Source organism: Atractosteus spatula, chromosome 1 (genome assembly GCF_055471065.1).
Source record: "Atractosteus spatula isolate fAtrSpa1 chromosome 1, fAtrSpa1.hap1, whole genome shotgun sequence".
Lineage (NCBI taxonomy): Eukaryota > Metazoa > Chordata > Actinopteri > Semionotiformes > Lepisosteidae > Atractosteus > Atractosteus spatula.
The window spans coordinates 37,408,483-37,433,072 of record NC_142706.1 but is presented as its reverse complement, the minus strand read 5'-3'; the positions used below and the strand labels follow the sequence as shown (position 1 = coordinate 37,433,072).

The 24,590-nt window shown below is 36.9% G+C and overlaps 1 protein-coding gene across 2 annotated transcripts; it reads left to right on the top strand.

Annotated features, from left to right (window-relative positions):
* Positions 1–1,454: 1,454 nt before the first annotated feature.
* LOC148840845 (uncharacterized) lies at positions 1,455–23,994 on the top strand. Of its 2 annotated transcripts, none has more exons than XM_088910635.1 (13): positions 1,455–1,879; positions 2,417–2,508; positions 4,101–4,267; positions 5,553–5,632; positions 6,760–6,883; positions 8,029–8,155; positions 8,699–8,751; positions 12,766–12,874; positions 16,393–16,584; positions 18,889–18,980; positions 21,083–21,209; positions 22,541–22,612; positions 23,384–23,994. In XM_088910635.1, the coding sequence occupies exons 1-12, from the start codon at positions 1,593–1,595 to the stop codon at positions 22,591–22,593; spliced, it is 1,503 nt and encodes a 500-aa protein (XP_088766761.1). In that variant the 5' UTR covers positions 1,455–1,592; the 3' UTR covers positions 22,594–22,612; positions 23,384–23,994. The 2 variants fall into 2 exon arrangements, with proteins under 2 accessions (XP_088766761.1, XP_088766751.1); XM_088910625.1 differs by having other exon boundaries at positions 8,693–8,751.
* The last annotated feature ends 596 nt before the right edge of the window (positions 23,995–24,590 follow it).

Here is a 24,590-nt window from a genome sequence, read left to right as displayed (position 1 = left end):
CCCGGACAGTGTGGGGCCGACCTGATGCGGCAAGGGCGCCCGCCTGAGCCCCCGTTGCGTTACAATATATATATATAAGATGCATCAGGTCAGTCACAATCATGATGGAGACATTCTGCATTATCTAGTTCGTCTGGCTGCTAGGCGATAATTGTTCAGAGAATATCACCCAACTGTTTCTTGAAAGAGGACAGAGAAGCAGGTTCAGCAACATGGCTGGGTAGTTTATTCCAACTCCCACAACCCTTTGGGTAACTGAGTGACAGTAATTCCCATGACCCCATTACTCCGGGAGCTGTGGGAATGTGGAACAAGCTACCCAGCCATATTGTTAAGGTTTATACCCTGGCTTCTTTGAAATGTGGCTGGGGGCTTCGGAAAGTACCTAAGAAAATGAGTCACATTTTGTAGACTTTCTTGTACACACACCTATTATTTATGTTGTTTACCATTATAAGTTGTCCTGAGACAAGACATCTTATCTTGGATATGCTGTTATCTATCCTTGAAGGTGTCGGAACATGTTGTGCATCAACTAGAGTTTGCCATGGAAAGCCTTTGCCTACTGTATACTCACGTGGATACAGAATATCAGAAAGACCACAAATGAGGGGAGGTCATTTGATCCATCAAAATTATTCCGTTCCTCTAGTTCCATTCTTGTCCCTTGGATCGAGTTTGTTTTACTGTGAATTCTGCCTCTCCCGCAGCATGAAAAAAGACTCAAAACCTGCTGGAAAGGGGCCATTTTGGGGAATACAAACCTAACCTGCATGTCTTTAAGAGGTTTGAGGAAACTGGAACACCATGTAAAAAGCCATGCTAGCACAGGGAGCACATGCAAACTCCTCACAGAGCCATGCCCAAGCGATATTTGAACCCAGAAAACATGATTTTGTACTATTATGTACTATACTAATGATTATTTGTGATATACATATTCTAACGCAGCGGTAAACGATTATGTTGTGCAGCGCACAAGGAACTTCGACAGCGCCCACCTCTGTAATTAAAATCGACCTTTTCCAGACGTTCTGAGTCTTCTAAAGCTGTCTGCGCAGACTGTGACGTCAGTCGCAGACGTGAGCCGCAACCTCGCAGGCGAAAAGGCCTCGTGAACGCGCTCAGTGCGGCACATTTCCAGCGCGCTGCACCGGACATAACTAATCGACCCTCTCTTAATTGTTAATCGTCATTTTTAGTTGGAGTAATGTTGTCATCGTAAATTCTGAATGTCCTCAAAGTATTTTATTCATTTGTTTCCATTTTTGCATAATTATTGCATGGGCAATATGCAACACTCATACACATAAAAGCCAAATATCTTTTTTACGTTTTGTGAATGAACCTTATAGCCCATGTTTAGCAGATCGTACTATAATTAGTACAGTATATTCCCTGTGTAGCCTATGTTGACGCTTAACCTTTTTATCCACATCCCAACGACTCCACCTACTGATCAGTCGGCTGCCTGACGGTTTCTTAGCCGTGTCGTGTGGATGGGTCTTGGATTGATTGTGTCGCCTGTCTGCCTCTGCAGCTGAGAGCTTCGTCTCTGCAGCCGGGAATGGGCTGAAGACACTGGTCCCGCTATGAACCTGGACCGTGCCTTGAGTCCTGGCTCGGCGACAGGTGCGATGACCGTGGTCTCCCCGGCTGCGGTCAATCCAATCCCAGCAGCTGGGTACGATCTCGCTGCCATCCAGCACCTTCAGGCGGAGGCGTCTGCGGGGCTCAGCGACAGTGCAGCCGCGGAGGGAGCAACTGTCAGCGGCCTCAGCAGCGCTGCAGATGCCGGGGACAGGAGCTCTGCACCTGCCGCTTTCGTTGATGGCGTTCCTGTCACAGTGTCGGTGCAAAACGTTGACGGTCAGCAGAGGTACCTTGTCCATACGAGATGAGTCTGAATGCATAACTTACAACAGCCGACTGTTTAAGATATACGGACTCTTCACTTATTTATATTGTATGCCGAGTAAATGCAGTACAATACTTATTTTAGGCCACATTTAGGGATTCCCTGCAAGTTTGACCCGAGGAACACTTTCTCAGTTGCTCACCCAAATTACATGGGCTTAATTTTAAAGTATTACAAGTTCAAGAAATCTAGGATGTTTCCAACTGTAGTGGCTGATACTATGCTGTGATGCTGTAATTTTCCTAATGGACTACAGTACTTTGCTGGTTGCCATGGAAATGTCACACCTAAATCACAGTATCTGCGATCTGCCCTCTGTTGGCAGAGAGAAATGCCCAGGCTTCATTTTCATGTTTCTTGCTCTTTTCGTTGTTTTTGTATCCTACGATTGATATTTCCTAAATTGCGTTGCAGAAGTTTTTTTTTAATACTTCCTTTTATTTTTAACCGTAGTTAATTTATTCTTAAGCTTTGGTTTGACATTTGTTTATCTTTCAGGATAGTCTGTGTGGCGACAGATTCCAGTGGCAGCACTGTGTCATACGTAGGGCAGCTCAACTCGGAGGCAAATCTTGAACTCCAGGCACAGGGTGAGGAATTTCAGAAGCTTTTAATTTGACCTGTTTTTTTTTTTGCCTAATAGTGAACTTCTGCCTTCAGTTCTAGCAGCCATCACGAGTTAATCAACTTTAACGCAGTAAGGTTAAAGTGTTACTACTTATTTTTATGGGGGCAGATGCACTTTTTGAGGTTGACTTTCAGTATTACTTGTTTAACCACAACGGTTTAGATTTATGCCCAACAGTTGTAGCTGTCATTTAAGCACGTTTCACATCAGTGACAAAGTTATTTTTGATATTTTCATTTTGCTTATTCTGACAACAGCACTGGGCTGTATTGGTGCAAGATGACCAGCTGCATTTTTCTGTTGTTAAGACATTTTTTATATTTCATAAACAGCCGTGCAATACTTGTGCCCTAATGGATTGTGGGTATAGATTTTGCTCAGCAACTACAAAGCTAGAATCTGCATGAGCAGAGGCAGCTGTGATGACATCAGATAGCAAAAAGCCATATTTTTTATAAACACAGGTACAGGAGTGTTTACTAAATAAATTATCACATTAATAGTAAGTGTTGAAGATTATTGATAAAAAATACAATGTAATAATAAAAGTTAATGTTCACCAGTAGTCAAGCTATATGTCCATTTACTGTTACACACAACAAAAATGGTTTGCACTGTGACTATAATTGTGCAGCTTTGTGTAGTGCTACAGCCCTTTAAATATAAGCAACTTCTATTTGAGCAATATGATACACTCTAATACTATGGTTTATTTTATTTCCTTTTTGATCCATCTAGTGTTAGATCTATTTATCGAATTCTACAGAGTCTTCTAAGCTTGTATATAGAATCTTGTTCAAGATATCTGTCTGGGATTGTTGAAGTAAACACTTTATTTTAGTTTTAGTCTGATGTCAAATTAGAAGAAACTGTTGGGTATGGAAGGAAAAACAAAACAAAACCTACAAACAAAATGATTTATGTCTCATAAAGTGCAGCCAGAGGGCTCCTAGGTAGGTTATTCAGAGTCCTCTAGGCTGGGGTGTGTTGCTTTGAGTCCAGGTAATGGAGTTATGGCTCGGACTCAAGGTAAAGGTATTTGATAGGAAGATTACTACTCAGTACCTTTCCGTGGGCAGTCATCTGCATGAATGACTCCAGACGACCTCTGTCACATGAGTCCAACTCCACTCCAGAAGGAATCTGGCTATAATACAGACACCAGTCCATCACAGGGAATCATACAAGCATACTGTGGGAAATGTGGGGAAAAAAATTCCCTAACAGAGAAAACCCATGCACACATGGGGGCAATATGCACACGGAAGAGCCTCCATTCTGGAATCGACCCTAGTACACAGGATCTATGAGTCAAGATGTCAGCATGGCATCTGATAGATTGTATATTGGTATTAATGTTGAGAAAAGCAGATTTTAAATCTTAGAGATTGGCCCATTTTATTCAAAGATTCATTCACATTATCATCCATCATTGTTTTCCTTGTTGCGCTTTGTAATCTAACTTCAGTTACGCAGAGCAATAGTGAGATCCTGACTGTAATATAATTGTGTTGACACAGGGCTGACACAGAATTGTATGTATTTCATAATTAGTGCCTTCTCAGCCTCTTACATCAGAGGATGGCATGACCCTCTTGTCCTCTGGAGCTCAGCTGGTTCCCATCCACCCTTTAATGTCAGCACTGCAGCCCCTGCACAATATCATCCTTGACGGACAGCAAGAAGCAAAGGATCCTGACACTGAGGAGCCAAAGTCCAAAGTATGGCTTTTAATATATACTGCACAATCTTTCCTGTCTGGGGTTGATTCAGGTAATAAAAGTTAAATTGTACATCCTCCCAGGTCAGAACTCACTGACTTGTAAAACAATAATGGTTGTGTTAAGAGGAAAAAGGAGATCACTTGCATTTGTGATATTTTCAGAAAGGATTAAAAAAATGTTTTTTTTAGTAATGAAAAGTATAGTGTTAGAAGCAAATTGACACTCATAGTGGGATAGGCCTATGATGGCTGAAAAGTTAAAGGGACATCTGGAGTCAAAAAATAAATGCCCAAAATGCAAAACACTCTAAAATATAAAAAGCAAAGTAAAAGGCACAAAAAGGTCACTTCAACAAATATTGCTATCACCCTTTGTGTAAATCTACCTGTGTAAATCAAGCATGTTAACTTTACAATCACTCCTTCAAAGAAATATAAATTTCACCACTTCTGGCTGAAGTTGATCCAAAATTTGGAGGAGGAGTACAGAAGAAGTGTGTGCACAAAGTTTTTCCAAAGATTTGGCCCCTTCTAACTAGATCTGTGATGATATCTAACAGGGGTCTGCCGTTGGGCAGAGGTAGAGAAGCACATGGAGCACTGTGTGTGATAGACTAAGACGGCGACATCACCGTGGGGCTGCCTTGTGTGTGGGCTATTCTGGCTTTAGACAGGGTGTGATACAGTCGCCACCCAGGCCAAACAATTGTGCCGTGGGCAGAGACACTCCCGTCCTCATGTTTGAGATAAGAAGGTAATAGCGGATGAAAACTTTTCATAATACAGTATTTCATAAACTGGATTTGCTTTGATTTCCTATGTAAATTTCATGAACAAAAACTAAATTTATTCAGTTTAAACCCCTGAATATTTCAGTAATATAGGCAACGTAGATCAATCGAAAAAGCACCCATAATCTTTTGGTGGAGCGGTGGCTCTGTGGCTAAGGATCTGCGCCTGTGGCTGGAAGGTTGCTGGTTCAAATCCTGCGGTCAGCAGAGGAATCCTACTCTGTTGGGTCCCTGAGCAAGGCCCTTAACCCCAACTGCTCCAGGGGTGCTGTACAATGGCTGACCCTGCGCTCTGACCGCAAGCTTCTCTCCCTGTCTGTGTGTCTGTGTCTCATGGAGAGCAAGCTGGGGTATGCGAAAAAGACAATTCCTAATGCAAGAAATTGTATATGGCCAATAAAGTTATCTTATCTTATCTTTGTTCTCACAAACCAGACTCTGTTGACTCTGTCTATCTTGCCCGTGAATGTCTTGTCTTATCTTCCTCCTCAGAAGAGGAAAGGAGGCTGGCCAAAGGGAAAGAAGAGAAAACCCCCAAAGGAATATCCAGCCCCACGGGCACCGACCACAGGGTAAGAATTCCTGAATGCAGGATGTACGAGGAGCTTTGTTTAATGGTAATGATCAGGTACTTTTAAAAAGTAATCCCTCACAGCTACAAATTACTTGTGCAGGAGATTACGTTTTAGAATTAACAAGTAGTTGGGGAAAATAATTTAAAAAGTCATAATTTGCAGCTATCTATGTAGTTAATGTGTCAAATAATACATTAATACAATATATTACATCTTACAGTAATATTCCTTTAACTTCTTATTGATTTAAAAAGTAATTCTTGACATAAGTATCATGTAGCTGTAATGGATTTTTTTAAAATGTAACCTTTTCTGTTAGAACTGTAGGTTTGATTTCACTCAATTGTATCCTTTGATTTCTCATAGCAGTCACAGTGTGGTGAAAAAGCAAGTATGCCCCCTTAAGATTAAAAGGGGTGCTGCAAGGTACTGAATCAAGGGGTTGACTTACTTTTCACACAAAGAGATTGAATGTCTCATTTTTTAATAAATAATGACTAAGTTTAATGTTTGTGTGTTATGTGTCAAATGAGGTTAGTTTTAGTTACTGTTAGAACTTGGTGAGGACTAGGTGAAAGTCAAATGTATGTAAATATGGAACAAGTAAAGGTTTATTTCAATGTTGAAAAGAGAAGAAAAAAAACGCAGACATCTGAAGAAGGCTCCACAGGCAAAACGTTGTGTTTCTTTTCTTCTCTTTTCAGTATGGAATAAACCTTTACTTGTTCCTTTGCAGCCTACGCATGCAGATGCAGCTACCTACTTTATACAGTACCTACTTTAACTACTTTTATCTAAATATGTTAATCCACAAAATCTGAAGTGGATGTACTTACTTTTTCTCCTCACTGTGTGTCAACTGTAATTAAGGAAGTAAAAGATTGTTTTTAATGTCAGTTAGCAATTGATGAATTGAAGAAAAATTAAATGGTTCGAATAAATGCCATCATTTCATTTTTGTTGTTATAATTTACATTTTTTACAATATAAGCTTTTACTTTTATAATTATTATTTTATAATTATTATATAAAGTAACTTAGAATACAAGGGCAAACCTTTGGATTTTCATATCCAGTATTTAGTTCTTTACTTGTATTGCCCATGATTTCCTCTGGGCTTTTAGGTACGTGTTATTTGTCAATGAAAAGAAGGTTCAGCTGAAGATGGATCACCCTGACCTTCCCTTTACTGAGATCACTAAAATGCTGGGTGTCCAGTGGTCTCAGCTGTCCATGGAGGAGAAGCAGGCAAGTCAAATAGATGTTCCAGGATAAACTAAAATGCCTTCTGACAGCCATGTTTGTAATCATGATCAGTTACAGTATCTACTGTCTTCAAGCTTCAAGCTAATAATAATAATAAAGATTGTTTGTACTAGGTGGTTTTTCGACAAGGTGTTTTGATCTGTGTTCACGTATTACAGTGTTTATACACAGAATTCAAACTGTGTACCACCTATTGCTTCAGTGAACTCTTGCCTAAACCCTTAGTCACAGCCCTGAGTAAAGTTTTGGATGGGTGATAAACTCATTTACCAACTCACAAAACAAAATAGCCATCTCCTAAACTTCTCAGTCTCTTCACAGTCTTCTTCCCAAGTTAATTTCTTCCATAGTTTTTTGTGTTTCACTCAAGATCTTCCCAACACAGATTCCACACAGCTGATAAACATCTGGACGATAAATAATTTTGCCTCCCACTCACTTAAATAGCCAAAAGTACCAGCTATAATGATTTACAAGTCATTATCATAAACTCTGGTTGCCATTAGTCAGCTGGTTCACTTTTCTCGTGGAATAGATACATTATATTATGGTGTTATCAGGACATAGAGTTCCTGAAGTTGTTAAGCCTAGACTAGGGCTACTCATTCTGTCGACCTCCTAATCCTCTCTGTTCTGGAATTTTGGTACAACCAGCTCCTTAATTGCTATATTGATCCTGCTGATGACCAGCTGAATAAGTAAGAAGCTGGATGTAACAAAATATTAATATGGAGCATAACTGACTAGCCCCGGTGTAGATGAAGCCAATTTTGGGCATCTGCTTCACAGCCTATCACAATATAGACCTTGGCAGTACGTGACACACTGGCAAACCTACTGTATTCTCTCATTCTGGGAAGCATTTCCTCATCATTGTGCCTTTTATGAAGAATTTTTGTATGATAGGTTAACACTGCTTTTTGCACAATTTTTTTTTCCTTATCTTGTACCTACCTATCATTTTAAATTTAAAAAATACCCTGTAGACCTGCAGTATATGCAGCCCTATGTTTCTGGGTGGCATACATGAAAACTATAGAAGCAAAATGTTAAGATCACAAAGGTAAAATGTGCTTAAAACATAGCTGTTGACAGAAAGTTATAAACTGTGTTATTAACTTTTACAGAAATACAACAATGCTGCTGACAGAGACAAACAGCGGTACATTAGAGAGCTGAAGGCCTATCAGAACTCTGAAGCTTACAAGGCTTTCCTGAAAAGGAAAACCTTGAATAAAGTGAAGGATGTCTGTGGTAAGTGTTCCCTCTGAAGTTATCAGGTAAAGCCTGCTCTCAGAAACGTCGTATATTGTATTTCTTTGTCTGTCCAGACCAATAATCTTTAAAAACAGTTCCTTTGTTGAGATTCGTAGTACTGAAGGAGGACTTAGTTTCAATGACTTTGAAGATGTTCTGTTTTTTCTTCGCTTCCCATTGTCATGATTGGTTACATACTGTACAGTCTCTGCAGGAATATGTAAGGGATAATGAGAAAAATGTACAGTTTATTTATTCATTTGGTTGTAGAAACATTAAAGAAAGATTAGAGAATAAATTCACACTTTTGTTTTGTTGAATGTTTTTCATACATTAAATATACAAGCTGTTTTTACAATGGTGTGTACAGGGTAGGGTATTTCTCAAATGCTGATCTGTTGATAACTTGTAGTATTATTTTTTTCTTATTATTTTTGCCTTATATGAGTATCAGAAATGTTTTCTGCATTCAGTCTTTGTGTGTAGTGTTAGCAATCATTCTGCTGAGATCTGAAACAAATGCTTTTTTTTCAGGAATAGAGTGCGTTGATTCCGAGTTTGAAAATGAAGTTTTTGCTCTGTCCCAACTGGATGTGAGTAACTTAACATATACCTGTATGTTTAAGTAAATGCCACAGTACTTCTATGTTTATCAGAAGATAAAATATGCAAGGATATGCTACAGTATTTTAGAAAAGAGTTGTATTTGCTGTTGAAAGTTTAAGCAAATTTTAACTGTAAGAGTTTGTATTGACTTTTTTATTACCATACAACTGTTATCTTCTCTAGAGTTTATTTTAACTATCTTTCCTTGCATTTTCTTTATCTTTTCCATTTTATCTTGAACCAGTATTAATCTCAAACCTGCTGACTGAGCCTTTAGTTATGAGATTTTATCTAACTTTAGAGAAGCACAGTACACCTTCAATATTATAAACTTACTACTGTACTTGTTAGTGGTTTTCTATATTTCAGAATGTTTCTTAATCTGTTTATTCATGGACATATACTGTATATGTGTCTTCCAAGTCAAAACACACCAGATTGGCTCAAATAAGCCATATCAGGACTTTTTTGTTTAATTGTTGTAACAGAAAGAATAAGGTTCTGGATCCCGAGATGAAGTTAAACAGATGAGTTTATTGTATGCAAGGAACAATAAAGCCGAAGTCTTGTTTCCCCGCAAGAAACAACAAAACCGAAGTATTGTTCCAAGTGCCGGTACAAACTTTAGGTTTATATAGTCCTTCCTTGCTGCTCTGATTCGTCATTCGTTATTATGGTAAAGGGGGGAGGTCACGTGTTTGACCAGTTTACAGCTTTTTGGCCAAATGGTCAGGGATTAGTCCCCAGGGGGTTCCCTAGCTCTACTAGCTTGCATCTGTAATCCTTATCAGTTAACCCCCTTCCTGCCATAAACTCCAGCCTTAGAAGTCTAATCTTCATGTAGAAAGGACTTAAAATTAACCCTGTCTTCACATCTTACTTCAGTTGTTATTATGTAATTATGTTATTATGTAATTTAATTTGGTTTTTTTGTGTTATTAATTTTGTATATGCATCATGATGCATATTTATGCTATATTTATGCTTTTTAACATAAACAATTTATGTTGTCATTTAATTTCCATGTATCCAGCTTTGAAACACCTTTCCAGATACAGTTTTTGAGGAATACTTGATAGGCAGGTCAAATGCTTAAGCAAAAACAAACAAATCCTATCACACAGAACATAATAAAATACAGTGAGGCATCAACTAAATTCATATTGTGTTAAAAATGATCAGGATTGTCTAAGTCTTTTTAAAATGAGGAGAATCATTTATTACTGCTCTTTTAAAATACATGTACCTCTTTATCGACACCCAAAGGTAAGTTATATTCAATATATACATCTGTATTTACTGTACATTTGTTCCTTTTTGTACCTGGAGGTAGGTTTTGCTCACTTCAAACAATAACACTGCCATGAATTAACCATGAGGCATAGGTGTGCAAGAAGCTTTGCTTGTTACTGTTATTTTTGTTGTCACAATAAAATCTTAAAATGTTTGCTTATAATTCCCTGGAAGTCGTCCCATACAGTATACAAATAATGTGTACTGAAATTAAATTTATTGTACTGAAAATAAGCTATTTCAGACAAATTGTAAATAACAATGGTAATAAATAACAATTTAGAGCGTTTACAGCAAAAACGTAAGATACAGTACTATCCAGTAAGTCACTGTTTAAGACTGTGGTGTTGGTGTGTTGAATTACAATGAGTTCTCTGAAAGCTGTGGAATCTAAAGTTGGCCAAAATAAAAGAAGAACGAGGAAGGATGCGTGTTTGGCAGAGCACTCGTAATGGTACCGTATTTTCACAGCCCAGCCAAATACGTTAAATGGTAATCAGGTCCTTTGGCTGCAGCTCCAGACAATTAAACCAGCCTGTGACCCACAAAGGCTGTTTGCAACTGTCACTGTACTGTCGTGCTGCATAATTAGTATTCCTTATTCATTACTCTGCATCCTATTTTGTCATTTGAGTTATTGGAATATAGACTCACCCATAACCTTCACATAGTTGGACTGCTGCCATTTTTGTGTTTCCTGAGTTGAGGACATTCTGTACAGGGATATCTGTGTTAAATTATGAGGTTGTCCTGGACACTGCCTGCAATCGGTGGTGTCTTATATCTACAGTGTCTTGCAAAAATATATTAACCCCTTCTTAATAATGTCCTATTTTTTTGCATTACAAACAGTACAGTATATACATATTTTTAAAGTGAATTTTTAAGTGACTGAAGTCCCATCCAGGGCTTATCGCTTATTGCTTGCTAGCAAGGGCTCTCCCACGACCCCAAATTAGATGGAGCAGTTAGAAAATGGATTGATGGATGGATATTTTTAAGTAAAAGTTGAATACTTAAACAATTTTATGCATGAGAACATTTGCATTAACAATTAGAAAAAAAAGAAAAATCCCAAATTAAAATGTGTCGGTTGCATATTTACACCCCTGAGTCAATACTTGTTTGTGAACTAGCTTATTTGTCAGCAATTAAAGCTGCAAGCTGCAACAGACTTTAACTAGACCAAAAGACATTCACGTGTAGCTTTGGCCTTGTGTTTTGGGTTATTGTCCTTGTAAAAGGGGAATTTTCTTCCCAATGTTTAGGTCTTCAGCAGACTGAAGCAGCTTTTCTCTAAGGTTTGCCTTTGCTTTTCTCCATCCATTTTCCCCTCAATCTTGACACCTGAAGAAGGCTCCACGGCTGAAACGTTGTGTTTTCTTTCTTCTTTTTTCAGCATGGAATAAACCTATTACTTGTTCCTTTGCAGCCCCATATCATGATGCTGCCACCACCATGTTTGACCATATTGATGGTGTTGACAATCCACAGTATTGGGTTTGTGACAGACTTAATACTTTGCATTTAGACAAAATTTCCAACCTTGTCTAGTCTGCCCAAAGAACGTTTTGCCACATGTTTGCAGTATCACTTACAGTATATGCAGTGTTGTAAACTCCATTGATCGTGCAGGATATTACAGAGACAGGTGTGTTAATTCTGAAATCATGTGAACCACTGAAAATAGGTAGAGGCCACTGAAATAATTGTGACTTCTAATTTTGTACACCTGAACCAATTCATTATTCATAAACAATATTTTCAAATGCTTATAACGAATACTTAAGCAATCAGCATATTTTGGTTTTGGATTTTTCTCTAAGGTTTCTGCTGACATGTAACTTCTTTCACCAATGTTAAGAGTTAAGAGTGTTAAGAGTTCAAGCATTCAAGTTTTGATGAAAAATACTAATTTAAAAAGGCATATGCATCATTTGTATTTAAACGGAATGGGATATCATTGAATGGGGGTGATTATTTTTGTAAGATGCAGTATGATGGCAGAGGCCTGCCTCTCATTAGGTGACTAGTGAGGCCTAAATACACGGACAAACCATGACGTAAAGGAAAATGCAGTGCAAGTGGTTTACTTCCAAAACAGACTCCTACACCAGCTATTAGGATCCCTTTTCATACTAACCCATGCTAATTGAAACCCAAGTGAGAATGTGATTCTCACCTGTCACCAATTATCTCATTACCTAATTCACCACACGTACAGTAAATCAATACACAAGTGGCTGCCTTCCGAAGCAGGTCAGCGTGAACTAATATAACACTACTGCTGGCCTGCCATGAATGGGATTATTCCCATCTCTCTGCTCGCATCGTAACCCCAAGATCACCTGTACCCAGACATCTTATGATGACTTTTAAATGTTATCAGGAAATGTACTGTATACTGTATATGGGGAAAAAAAACTTTGTAAGAAAAAGTCTTGAGAAAAGACTGAGTTTTTCCATGGTATACTGTACGTATATGATTATTCTGTGAGGAGAAAAAAAGCTAAATAATTCTTACAGGATCTAAAACATCTTTTATCTTTACTTTGTGGTTTGGAAGACGCTTTTTGTGCATCATTAATATTCGTTAATAGTGGACTCCACAATATTAATCCGCCATCTTCCATCTTGCTGGAGAAGATGATTTTCAAAATCTCCATTTCTTTTTAAATTCTAATTCAGTTCCTTTCTCATGTAAACAGGGGGACGAGAACGGTGACTTGTTCTGTAGGACCTGTAATCAGTACTTCAGCTCTCTGCATAACAAGAAGGAGCACCTCATGGGGAAGCAGCACCTGCAGAACCTGACAGGTGACCATGTTTGTCCTTGCTGTCAGCAGTATTTAACTTTGGCGGAAAGTAATTGAACCTGCTTGTGCTGTAGATTACTCAGCAATTATCCACTGTAAGTGTTTTTGACATGAACTGCACTTTTCTAAATAGTTGCATTCACTGGTGTCTTTCTTTTTTCTGTAGCTTCATTGTCTCAAATTTCAAATCCAGTCCTTGATGGTGGATTCAGGTCTGTCAGGGGCTTCTACATCCAGAAAGCTATCGTCGAATTATGAGTTAGGAATATACAATTGGTCAATGGTGTAGTCCGATTGCAATAGTGATATCGATATAGTAGACGGTGATATCCGTGTTCTTCACCCTAAATCTTCATAAAAGTGGTTGTACTGCACATACAGTATGCATACACTGCGTATACTGTACAGTAGCTTCACAAGACCATACCCTTTTAACCCTGAAGAAATATGTAATGATAGATATCTAATGTCATTAAGTTACAAAAATGTTCACAGAAAATGTAGTCTAGCATTACTGTAAAATATACTGTACTATAATGATAATTATTACATAAAGATAATACATTTTGAAACCAATAGAAGACACATTTGCACTTTTAACAAGTATGTGTACTTTAAACAAATATGCACATTTATTTCTTATGCTGCTTGAATAAAAAGAATTAATATGACCACCATGGGGCGGAGCGGTGGCTCTGTGGCTAAGGATCTGTGCCTGTGGCTGGAAGGTTGCCGGTTCAAATCCCGCGGCCGGCAGAGGAATCCTACTCTGTTGGGCCCCTGAGCAAGGCCCTTAACACTAGCTGCTCCAGGGGCACCGTGTAAATGGCTGACTCTGCGCTCTGACCCCAAGTTTCTCTCTCCCTGTCTGTGTGTCTCATGGAGAGCAAGCTGGGGTATGTGAAAAAGAAAAATTCCTAATGCAAGAAATTGTAGATGGCCAATTAAGTGATCTTATAAGAAAGGTTACAAACAATTGGATGCCATTTTGTTGATTTGGTTGCTCGTAGCTACAGTAAGTGGACTGTGAATCTCCACCCCCCAGCTCAGTGTGTAAAGAAGTGGCTCCTCCTCTCAGTTTTAAAATCACTTCCCCTTAGTTTTCATTTGTACCCACTGGATTCACTGTTGTTTCTGAAGACGTCTATTGGGTTGCCTCTTGCAGTGTCTTTGAGGATTTAAAATATTTGAAACTGGTCCTCTTGTAGTCTGCTCTGTTCAAGACTGAAAAAAAAAATGATTTTAACCTATTACAATAGGACTGTACAATTATACAATGGACTGTACCTGACAGTCTTTAGCATAAATTCAAACTCGGTATCAGTTCATTACTACAGTATGTGTTTCTTGGGGGCAGTTGACCAAGGTTTTTATTAGATTTTAAAGCAATCAATGCATTTTTCTGTGTAAAACCCGTGCTCTGGCTATTTGCACAGTAAGCAGTACAGAGCTAGCTGACCTCAGCGGAACAGAGCTGTGCAGATGCAGTAATACTGTGAAAATGGCTAAACTGTGCTATGATTTCATAATGTTTTCTTCATATGTACTTTGCATTTAAGTTGCAAGTAAAAATGGTCACATGGTTATTTATTTAGCTAAAATCTAACATTTTAGCACATTTAGCTATAATAGTACTGGCTAATAATTTAATATTTTACCTTTTGCATGCTATTTTTTTTTACTGATGATTCATATATAGGATACTTATTCTTATATTCAACTGTTTCCTTGTGCTGTAAACATGTGTTTGTCATTTTTGCAAACACCTTTGGGCTTAAAATGTATTCATTCTTAATATTGATGCCATAGAGTAAATACTCTGTTAAACGGACTAATAGAGCGGAAGGTATGTCTGTTATTATCAAATGTTTGTGAAATCACAAATGAGTTTTTCAGCTCAAAAACAAACTATTATATATATATGATAAGTATGTTTTCTAGATTTTTATTTTTTTAAACAATTGCAGTCAACACAGTCAATTGCTCTTGTGCATTTTTATAACAATATGTAATAATATATTATATACAATAATATAAGCACAATATATATAAGCTCTTTATTTCATGTGTCTTAAATAAACTGTTTAAAATTCACTGAAGCTATGAAACACAAGCAACATATCTCTAAGCAATTAACCAACCCCTTTAGGACTCCATTGATATTCCTGAATTTTAAACCTATCTAGTGTTTCTTTGTACCTAGTTTTATTATTTGTGCGTTCCAACTTTATTGTGGGGAAAATCTGGTATTTCTTATTTTACAGACAAAATTCCCCTTTAGAAGATTTTGTCCATTAAATGAAGTCCTTTAAACTAATGGTTTACTGTCCTTTCACTTTGAAATTACAGTTTAAGGATGTTAGGACATTAGATTTACTGTAGATGGCAGTATACACTTGCAAATGCAACCAGCCATGGTTTTGCACAGTGTCTGCTACTGTACGTTGTTTAAAGGTGTAGAAATATACGCATGAAGCTGGCAAAGTTTGATTCTTATGACATTATGATGCACTCAATACTAGTTTCTCCTCAATAAGTTGTTAAAGACATTGTTTATTGTTATGGAAGGCACTTGCACTTTAGGACTGTATTAATATTTCTAAGAACCCCAGAATGAAGTATGTGTACACTGTAATTTTATTCATGGCATTTTTCTCTTCTTTAGCCTGGCTTTCTCTTAAATTCCTTTTTAGTTGAAATTAATTCTTTGCAAAGAACCTCAAAGTGTAGTTTTTTCAGTCATAGCAAGAGCCATAGAGTTTGGCCATCTCTAACCTAGAGGTCTATTGTGGAATTTATCCTTGGATTCAAGGTGTGAAGCGGACAGAGAGTACAATATGTGCCCCTCCACCACTTACCGCAGTTCTGGTACCTATTTGTACAACTGAGAGAACTGGAGCAATAGGGCTCCCGGGTGTACAATAGCAGTGAGCACAGTGAGGATGCCAATGCATGACCTTGCAATCAACAGTGTCCTAACCACCACACAGAGTTGTCCCCCTTTAGTCATAAAGGATAGATTGGACAAAAGAACATCATTTAGGTTGATGGATTGCATCAGTGAGTTTGTGACTGTCTAGATGTCCTATACCTAGGGCAGCTAATACTAAAGCAGTCCGAGTTGCTTGTCTCATAAAGGCCAGATTGCAGGACGTGTTCCATAGCCTGAAGATTGCTGGTTCTAGTCCATTCTATTTTTCTTGGCACTGTGACTGCAAAACAAACTGGACAGCTTGGGTGTACTTACAGTATGTCTTATAGAACATGTGTTGTTTTGAATCTCTCCCAGATGCACTGCAGCCTTGCAGTTTTATAAAATAGCAATTATTGAAACCAAAATCCGAACACATGAAAGGAAGGAAAGATTACTGATAATGTGACACCTTCTCACACATTTTAATCATGAAAAAAAAAAATACATGCTCAGTTTTTATCATACCAATGCATTTTTTTTTAATTTAACATGAAACAAGCCAAGTAAGCATTAAAGAAGGGCTTGTGTCTTGGCCTTGCTCCTAGAGGAGTTTGAGAAGGAGACATTGGGGTTCTGTAAAGAGCAGGAGGAGGAACTGGAGGGAGCTGATGACGAGTCTGAGGAAGAGGAGGAGGAAGAGACAGACCTGGCCCATCTGTGTGGACTGACCTCCCAGCACAGCTTTACCTCAGTGGACATCAGCTTGCTGGAGGAGTTTCTCATCAAACAGATGAAGCGTAAGTACAGTATATGGTCCGGAGGAAATGCGGATGTGCAAATATGCTGAGTTTTGTTCACATGAGTTGCAGTAAAGGAGAAAAGTTTGTTGCTTTCTAGTTCTCTAGTTTTGCTATGACACTCTGAAGTTAGTAATTTTCCAAACTTGCCTTTAAGGTGGAGTTATTTACTGTATACCCCGTTCTGTTTAAGGTTAGTGATAGAAATAGAGCGTGACAAAAATGCAAACTACACAACAGTTTTTGTTTACATTTAAATACAGAGGAAAATATCACACTCTGACTGCACTGCACGTACTGTATTATACAGTATAATATGTTTCCGTTTGTAGAGCACTTGCATCCCACAGGACCCCAAAGCACTTTATCTGCCACTGAAGTTTAACACCCACCTGGGTGACGCACACAAAATGGAATGGTTTAGAATTGCTGCAATTCCTGAACAGGGAGCAGAAAAGAGTACAATACCAGTGATCTCTCTCCAAGGCCCAGAGCAAGAAAATTTGCTTGGATTGCAGAGGGCCAAGTTGACCCTTCCTGAGCTACTGTATGCTCTAACGGAGATTGCTCAGGTAGATGTTTGTCTTCTAGAACTCACTGGCTCTGCAACTTTTAAGTAGCTGACCAGCTGAAAAAATAGTTAAGGTCAGATGCTGACATTTTACTGTGTATTACAGAAATGAGGCTGTAGGAGATCGTAGGGTCAACCCTTAATCAACCAGTAAGTTAAGCAAGTTCATGGCTGAAAATATAAAATTCATGAAAATGATAAACACTTCCACTACTATTAAAAATTAAATTAGTGGACCTAATTTCTTACTATTTGGTTCTGTGAAGCATTGTACAGCTAAGTTAAACATGAACAGTCTTTATGGGTCTTTATTGATTTTCTTAATTTAAAAACTAGAACAGCTGAAAACCATTTGTTATTTGTCAGTGAATGTTTCATCCATGAAATACATCTGTGTCTTTCCTAGAAACTCTTATGATTACGGTTATGAAATTGCACTTTGGCAGCTGGGTTGCTACCAGATGTTCTATTAATTGTAGTCTTTGGAGTGTTTTATTCTTGTTTGGTTAAAGTAGATACAGTATTAGATGTGTCTGTTTCACAGTATTTGAAAGCCAAATGGTCAGAGCTAATTAATATTCATATACCCCTTATTCCAATGCTTATGCTAGTTCAACTTGCTCTTAAAAACACTAGAGTCCTGAAAGGGGTTAAAAGTCTTTATAAAATCTAGATAGATTGCACAAAATGTTAGTATTGCTTTTAGTAAAATGCTGTTATTTGTTTCTAATACTTACATGTACCAAGCTGAGAGGTAATCAGTGTTCATATTAAGTTGTGATTTAGTTTCATTATGTAAAATTACTAAGATCATGAGTGCAGATAAGGAATACTCAAATTGGAAAGATGTAAGTATTGGAGTACCACAGAAATTTGGATTGGAACCTCATATCAGCAATCTAGTATCTGATATATTGAAAAAACTAGTGAAGTTTGCAGAGGATACCAAACACTGAAGAAAATTAAAATTCATTCATCCGTTTTCATACTGCTTCATCCAATACACGGTCACAGGGGAGCCAGAGCAAGCAACAGGCACAAGACAAGATACACTCTGGATGAAACGCATAGACACAAACACAAACACTTACACCAGAGCCAGTTTCCCACAAAATATTAAAATTGAAAAATATTTAGATAGAATTCAAGACTGGACAGACATTACACATCATTTAACTGTATCAATGTAGAGTGTTACTTCTGAAAAAGACAGGAATTTGTCAACACATCATGTACTGTTCAGTTTCTAAACAATAAGCAATAAAAAGACAAACAGAATGTTATATATACAGTAGTAGCTGAAATAATATGTCAAAATCATTCAATTGTATAATATTGTTACAAATAGGGGATTACAAAAAGAGTACGTATAAGAAATGACTGAGTGGATTAATCAATAAGTAAATTAAATAATCATAACCCCCAAATTGTAAAGATATGCCAAGAATATACCCAAGTGGTTGGTATAATTTGAGGCGCCTGAGTTCTTTGTTCTCTGACACAGATTTGGAGAAAACAGTAACAAATCAGACACACTAGGTTAAACAATAAAATGCCTACTTACTGCATTGAGTTGAGAACCCTTAAGTTCTTAACATTTAAAGAAAGACCCTAGAGGTTTGTGTTCTAAAAAATAACTTTTATTTCTGGTAATACCAAAACATAAAACAGATACTGTATTAGGCTACAATTCTGTGTAAAAAATAAAAATGGTCTTATTTTTGTCTTCCTAGTAAGAGAGTTTGAACTAAGTGAATTGAAGGCTACTTTGGACAGAGAAATGGAAAAGCATGAAAATCTAAACAAGTACTTGCAAGAGTTGCAGGTAAGCTTTCTTCAAACATTTCTTTAGAATTGTTTGCCATGTTTTACATGGGAAATGTCAAAAGTACAAATGTAGTTATTAAAACTTTGTAAATACTGTCTATGTAAATTTGTAAGGTTTCTCTGGGAAAGTTTTAGACACTTTCTCAAAAACTAGCTTATATAATAAGTTTAAAGTAAAAGACAAAGATCAGGTGATGGAAATATTCTGTACACTGGGGCAAATCACACCCTAAGATAAGGTGGCTCCAGGAATCACACATAAAAGCACATAAAAACCCATGAGGATGACCTATAAAAAACTCTAAAGAGACTCCCCCCATTTCTGTTCATCTCTAGCAGTCTCCTCAAGCCTTCATCCTAAAACTTCATGTGAGAATTTGGGCTCTAACCAATAATCTAATAATTTAACTGATTTTGAGCTGGTGAGTCTATTTATAAGTGATAGAGAACTTTGCCGACCGCTAGTGCCAGTCTAAATATATAACATTACATGGTGGCTTTATTTCCAAGCATTAGTCAAGTATTGATTCCATCAAAGTTTTACTTGGGCGGTTATATGTAATATAAAATAGTAAGGGTACTCCTGAAGAAACCTGATTTTAAATCAATAAAACAAGCTGTGCTGTTCGTGGACTTATTTAAGACCTAGTGTTTTCACTTGGATCTGCAGATATTAAATGAAGAATTAAGATAAGCAACTACAGTATGTGAATGTTTCATTGTGTGGCTGGTTGCTTGGTAGCCAGTGTGTCTAGAAACATTCAGGTTTAATTTACTCCACAAGATATTTGAATCATAAGCTTTTCATTTAGCACTTTAGTGCAGGAAAATATTTGTGGAAAGGAATACACGTAGAAATAATACCAAAAGTGTGACCTAAATAATTCCTTTTTGGTGGTATTTCTTAGAACAAAATTCTCCACTATTGTTTTTATTAAGCTTTTAATTGATGATTGATATTTTGAAAGGATTCTGGGATGAAGTTATTAAAGTTATAGAATTTACTTTTAAATGTAAACTTTATGTCCAGAAAACTTTCTTCTTGGAAGAACACCACAGGCCTTGATTTCTGAAATAGATAAATATTGCAGATAAGTACCTGTTTAACTGCTTTAAAGCAGATAAACCATAAGCACCTCAGATTAGTAAATGGACTGAAACAATTGGTGAAGTTTATGAAATGGAATGGATAACACATACAATAAGGAATCAGAATAAGCTTTTTGAAGATAAATGGGAGAAAAGTAAAAAGAGTAATATTACGTGAAATGATGTGGAATAATGAAAGATAAAGGTAATAATGGTTTAATTTAATGGTTATTTTATTAATGTAAGTATAATAATTAAAAAATAAATTATATTCTCTCTAGAGAAATCTAAATATGAAATACCATATAAATGTACTGTGTATATGAATATATATCTAATATATTGTATATCTACATTTCTCAGATGTATTGATTATGTATTATTATATGTAAACTTTCTTTTTGGGGGAGGTGGAGGAGTGAAGGGTTCTTTTTTGTGGGTGTATATTTTCTATTCTATAACTATTGTTTATTATGCATATGACAATATGGAATATTTGATGGTAATAAAAGCAAATATAAAAGCTAATTGGCACTTCTGCAGAAATTGTGGTGTTTAATTTAAACGGTTATTGCTAACTAACCATTACCCCTGTTAATCTAGTCAACAATTCATGATGAAATGCATAGCTTAAATCAGAAATGCCTGAGAATGATAAAGGGAAGTGATGACAAAATAATGGATACATATTTACATGTTTTTATGTTTTCCCATTTCAAGGAATCTGCAGGAATTAGTGGTATTTTTACTGTCATTAACCCTTAATTCACATTCTCATTAACATTATTAAATGTGTTTTTTTAATAACAAAATAAACAATAATAAACAACCTCAGTGTCCAATTAAGTATTGCTCTTTTTATTGTGGTTATTTCTATAGCACCATGCTATGATAAGAAGTCAATAGAGCCCACTCATTGAGAACCCATCACAAGCACAAATGAAGTTAAATGTTAAGAGCTTCATGTGTTAAAAAAGAAAATAATTTTCATTACTTCCCTTTCCTTCCTAGAGGCAGAAAATTAATCTAGAGACTGAACTGGAGAACCTTAAAGTCTGTGGAGGCACTTTGGAGTCACAGATGGACAGCTTGAAAATGGTTCCCTTGTTCCAATTTCACATTCAAGTGATTGACAGGGGTACGTTTAGAATTACTAAATGAAGAGGAACTGGTGTACAAACTAAAGACAAGACATTTGGTGTTTTGTGTGAAGATGAACGTAAAACAGGTCTAAGGCTGAGTAAGCTTATAGATTGAATTCCTTCTCATTTCACGTCACAAGTAAAAGTACAAAATCAAGATTAATTCCCTTAGATACCCTAAAATAGTTTCATTCTTGCTTGTTCAAGCTTGAACTTTGGCATATTAACATTAGTGAATAACTTGGACTTTCAGATACTCCCCGTTCTTTTAAAGCATAATAATCACAACAAAACAGTCTGTAAAGCACTGGAATCTAAGTCTAAAAAGGCCACAACAATCATACCACAGATTCAAGTCACAGAGTATACAATTGAAGAGTTTAATGATCTTTATGTGAGGCTTATCGTGATCATTTGCCAACATAACAGCTTTTAGAACCATGGAAACTCTTGAAACCACAATCTTTGACCAGCTGTGCTTGCCAGACTTATGATTAATCGTATGCTAGAGGAACATTACAATATTGACTTAATCAGCATAATCACACCCTCGGCAGTTGTTTCGGATATTTAAAACACTAAAAAGAATCCTAATTTAATCATTTAAAATGTAAGTGTTATTTAGTATTTTACCATACTGTGTGAAAGTTGTACCAGAAATATCCTGGGGTTGGGTAAGTAAATACTTATAGTCATGTTTCATTATGCAAATTGCATGTCAACAGCATTTGCTGTTAAACTGGCCAAATTTGCATGAAGAAAAAACATTTACATTTGCAGGCAGAAAGGCCAAGGGCCATGGGCTAGGTCTTTTTGAAGAAAGAAACAACATTGCATCTAATTTTTTTCCAGGGCTCATGACAGGTGACTCAGAATTTAAAATATAAAGAAATAGTTTTAGCTTGTTATTCTAGCAAAAAAAAAAACTTTAATATTATACTTTGGTTAATTTTGCACATTTAAAAACTGTTTGAAATGAATCATTTTAAACTTCTCATCTGTAAATGCTTTGTGAAGGAAAATCCTGTTTCAATTAAGCTGTGTAAAGCCAGATGTGACCATCCTATTTGACTGATGTGGACTTGGTTATATCAACTGAATTCTTATTTTTGACAATGACACTTGAATCATTAAGTCACAATTTCAAAACGGAATGCAGATTTCCAGACTGACATAAACATAAGAATTAAACATAACCAGGACAAGAACTGGCCAGTGTATGCATTTGACCACAGCATCTTGTCCCGTTTCTGTGCCCAGAAAGGTGCACTTCTTGAGTATAAGTGACCTAAGAAATATATCTCAACCTGTGTTTGTTTGTGTCAAGGCAATGGTGTTCTCCAGAGGCAAAGTCTGGCTGTTGATCCATTGAGGAAGTGATTCAGGAGTAGATGCAAAGGTAATTTCTCCCAAAGTAGGTTATTCTCCATCTGATTTCAATGAAGGAACGGTTTATGTACAGCACACGGGGAGTGGTGGCTCTGTGGCTAAGGATCTGCGCCTGTGGCTGGAAGGTTGCCAGTTCAGATCCCGCAGCCTGAGCAAGGCCCTTAACCCCAACTGCTCCAGGGGCGCTGTACAATGGCTGACCCTGTGCTCTGACCCCGAGCTTCTCTCCCTGTCTGTGTGTCTCCGGGAGAGCAAGCTGGGGTGAGTGAAAAGACGAATTCCTAATGCAAGAAATTGTATAGGGCTAATAAAGCAACATTATCATTATCACATGTACGTTATTGAATAGTTACAATAATACTATTGGGAAACAGCTCTTAACTTTTTTTTAGCGTGGACAACACAAATGTGCTGAATTCCTCAGAGGAATCTGTTGTACACTACTTCATTTTAAAGGGAGATGGTGGGAGTAAACGGGAGAGACTTTAGAGCAAGGATGTTACACTCATACCTTATGTGTGCCTCAGCAGTGGCTTCCTCTTCTGGTCTTGCCTCTTGTTTCTCTCACCTGAGGTGTTTCTCAGGATTGGAACAGCACAAGAGAGCCAAATCCATGGCTCTCGTCTTCAGACTACCTAGTTCTCCTAAACATCAGTGCCCTAATGTACAGTCATTCTAATACAGAATGAAACATTTGATTTTTAAAGTGCCTTACAGTATTAAGCTTTGAAAGTCTTAAAAAAGGCTTTAGATAAATACATATTTTTAAATTGTTTTTCAGAAGATGAGCAGCACAACAAATGTGAATGATGGAAAATAAGATAGATGTAAGAGGTGGGCTCTACTGTATGCACTGGAAAGAAGCACTGCAAGATGTTGTGCACCTTAAAATGGAGACTTCGGAAATGAGGTGTCTGGCAGCTTTGGGTATTTTTTTCTGATGTGGTTCGGTTGAAAATGTGTCCTTTTTGATTTGTACATTTTGTTATGATTTTGGAAGAGCTCTTTTTTTAAATCGTCTGCTCATACAGGAAAGTACTAGGAACAAGGCATACAGTTTAAAATGAGTAATATTTATACTGTAGTTGTATAGGAAGGAAATATGACTGTCTTTATATAGACCAGCCTTTTCTGTGTCTGGTTGGAGACCTTGTATTATTGAGATACATTTTTGCACTTCAGCAGCAGAATTCACGCGTCTTCTAGCATGGGAAGCACCATTAGCTGGTGTAATGGTAGCTGGTTTAATCAGCTTTATATTGTAGCTCCTTATGCACTATTTAGACATTGAATGTCAAATTCAAAATTGTTTAATACTTTACTGTGTAACTCTAAATTATTGTTTCTTGTGATTGGTATCTGGAAAAGATGACCCAATGAAATTATTGTCAATTTATGCACTATAGTATGTGTTTTGTTTCTCCAAAGAACAGAAAATATTACAAATGCTTTATGCATGTGGTACAAAATATCTACCGTAAACATTACCTGAACATAATTACAATTAATCTGTGATACTTTGATACGAAAAAAAAACAAGGAAAAAATATTACATTGAACATTTCCAAGACCATCAATTTGATTTCATTCAGGGAGTAACATAATACAAAAACTGTTCATAGTTGTAGTGGTGTCTAGGATTCATGTCTATATCAGCAGGCTGAAGTGTCTGAAATGTGGCTTAGACAAAACAGTGAGCCTTAGTTTTCATTCCATATACATTTTTAAGTTAAGAATGAAAACATTTACTATTCAGAAATAAACAGAAATGATAGGTTGTTAAACTTCCTTAATATAGCTCAACTGATTGTTACCTTGGAGTTTTATTCTGTCGTTTTCTCTAGAATTTAGCAGTTTTGCCAAGAAAGGTTTAATCTTATTAACTATAAACAGAGGACCACATAGAGAACACAGATTCCTTCCCTTTGACAGAGTAAGCATTACAACACATAACATACCAGATGTAATTTTATAGTTGAACAAACACT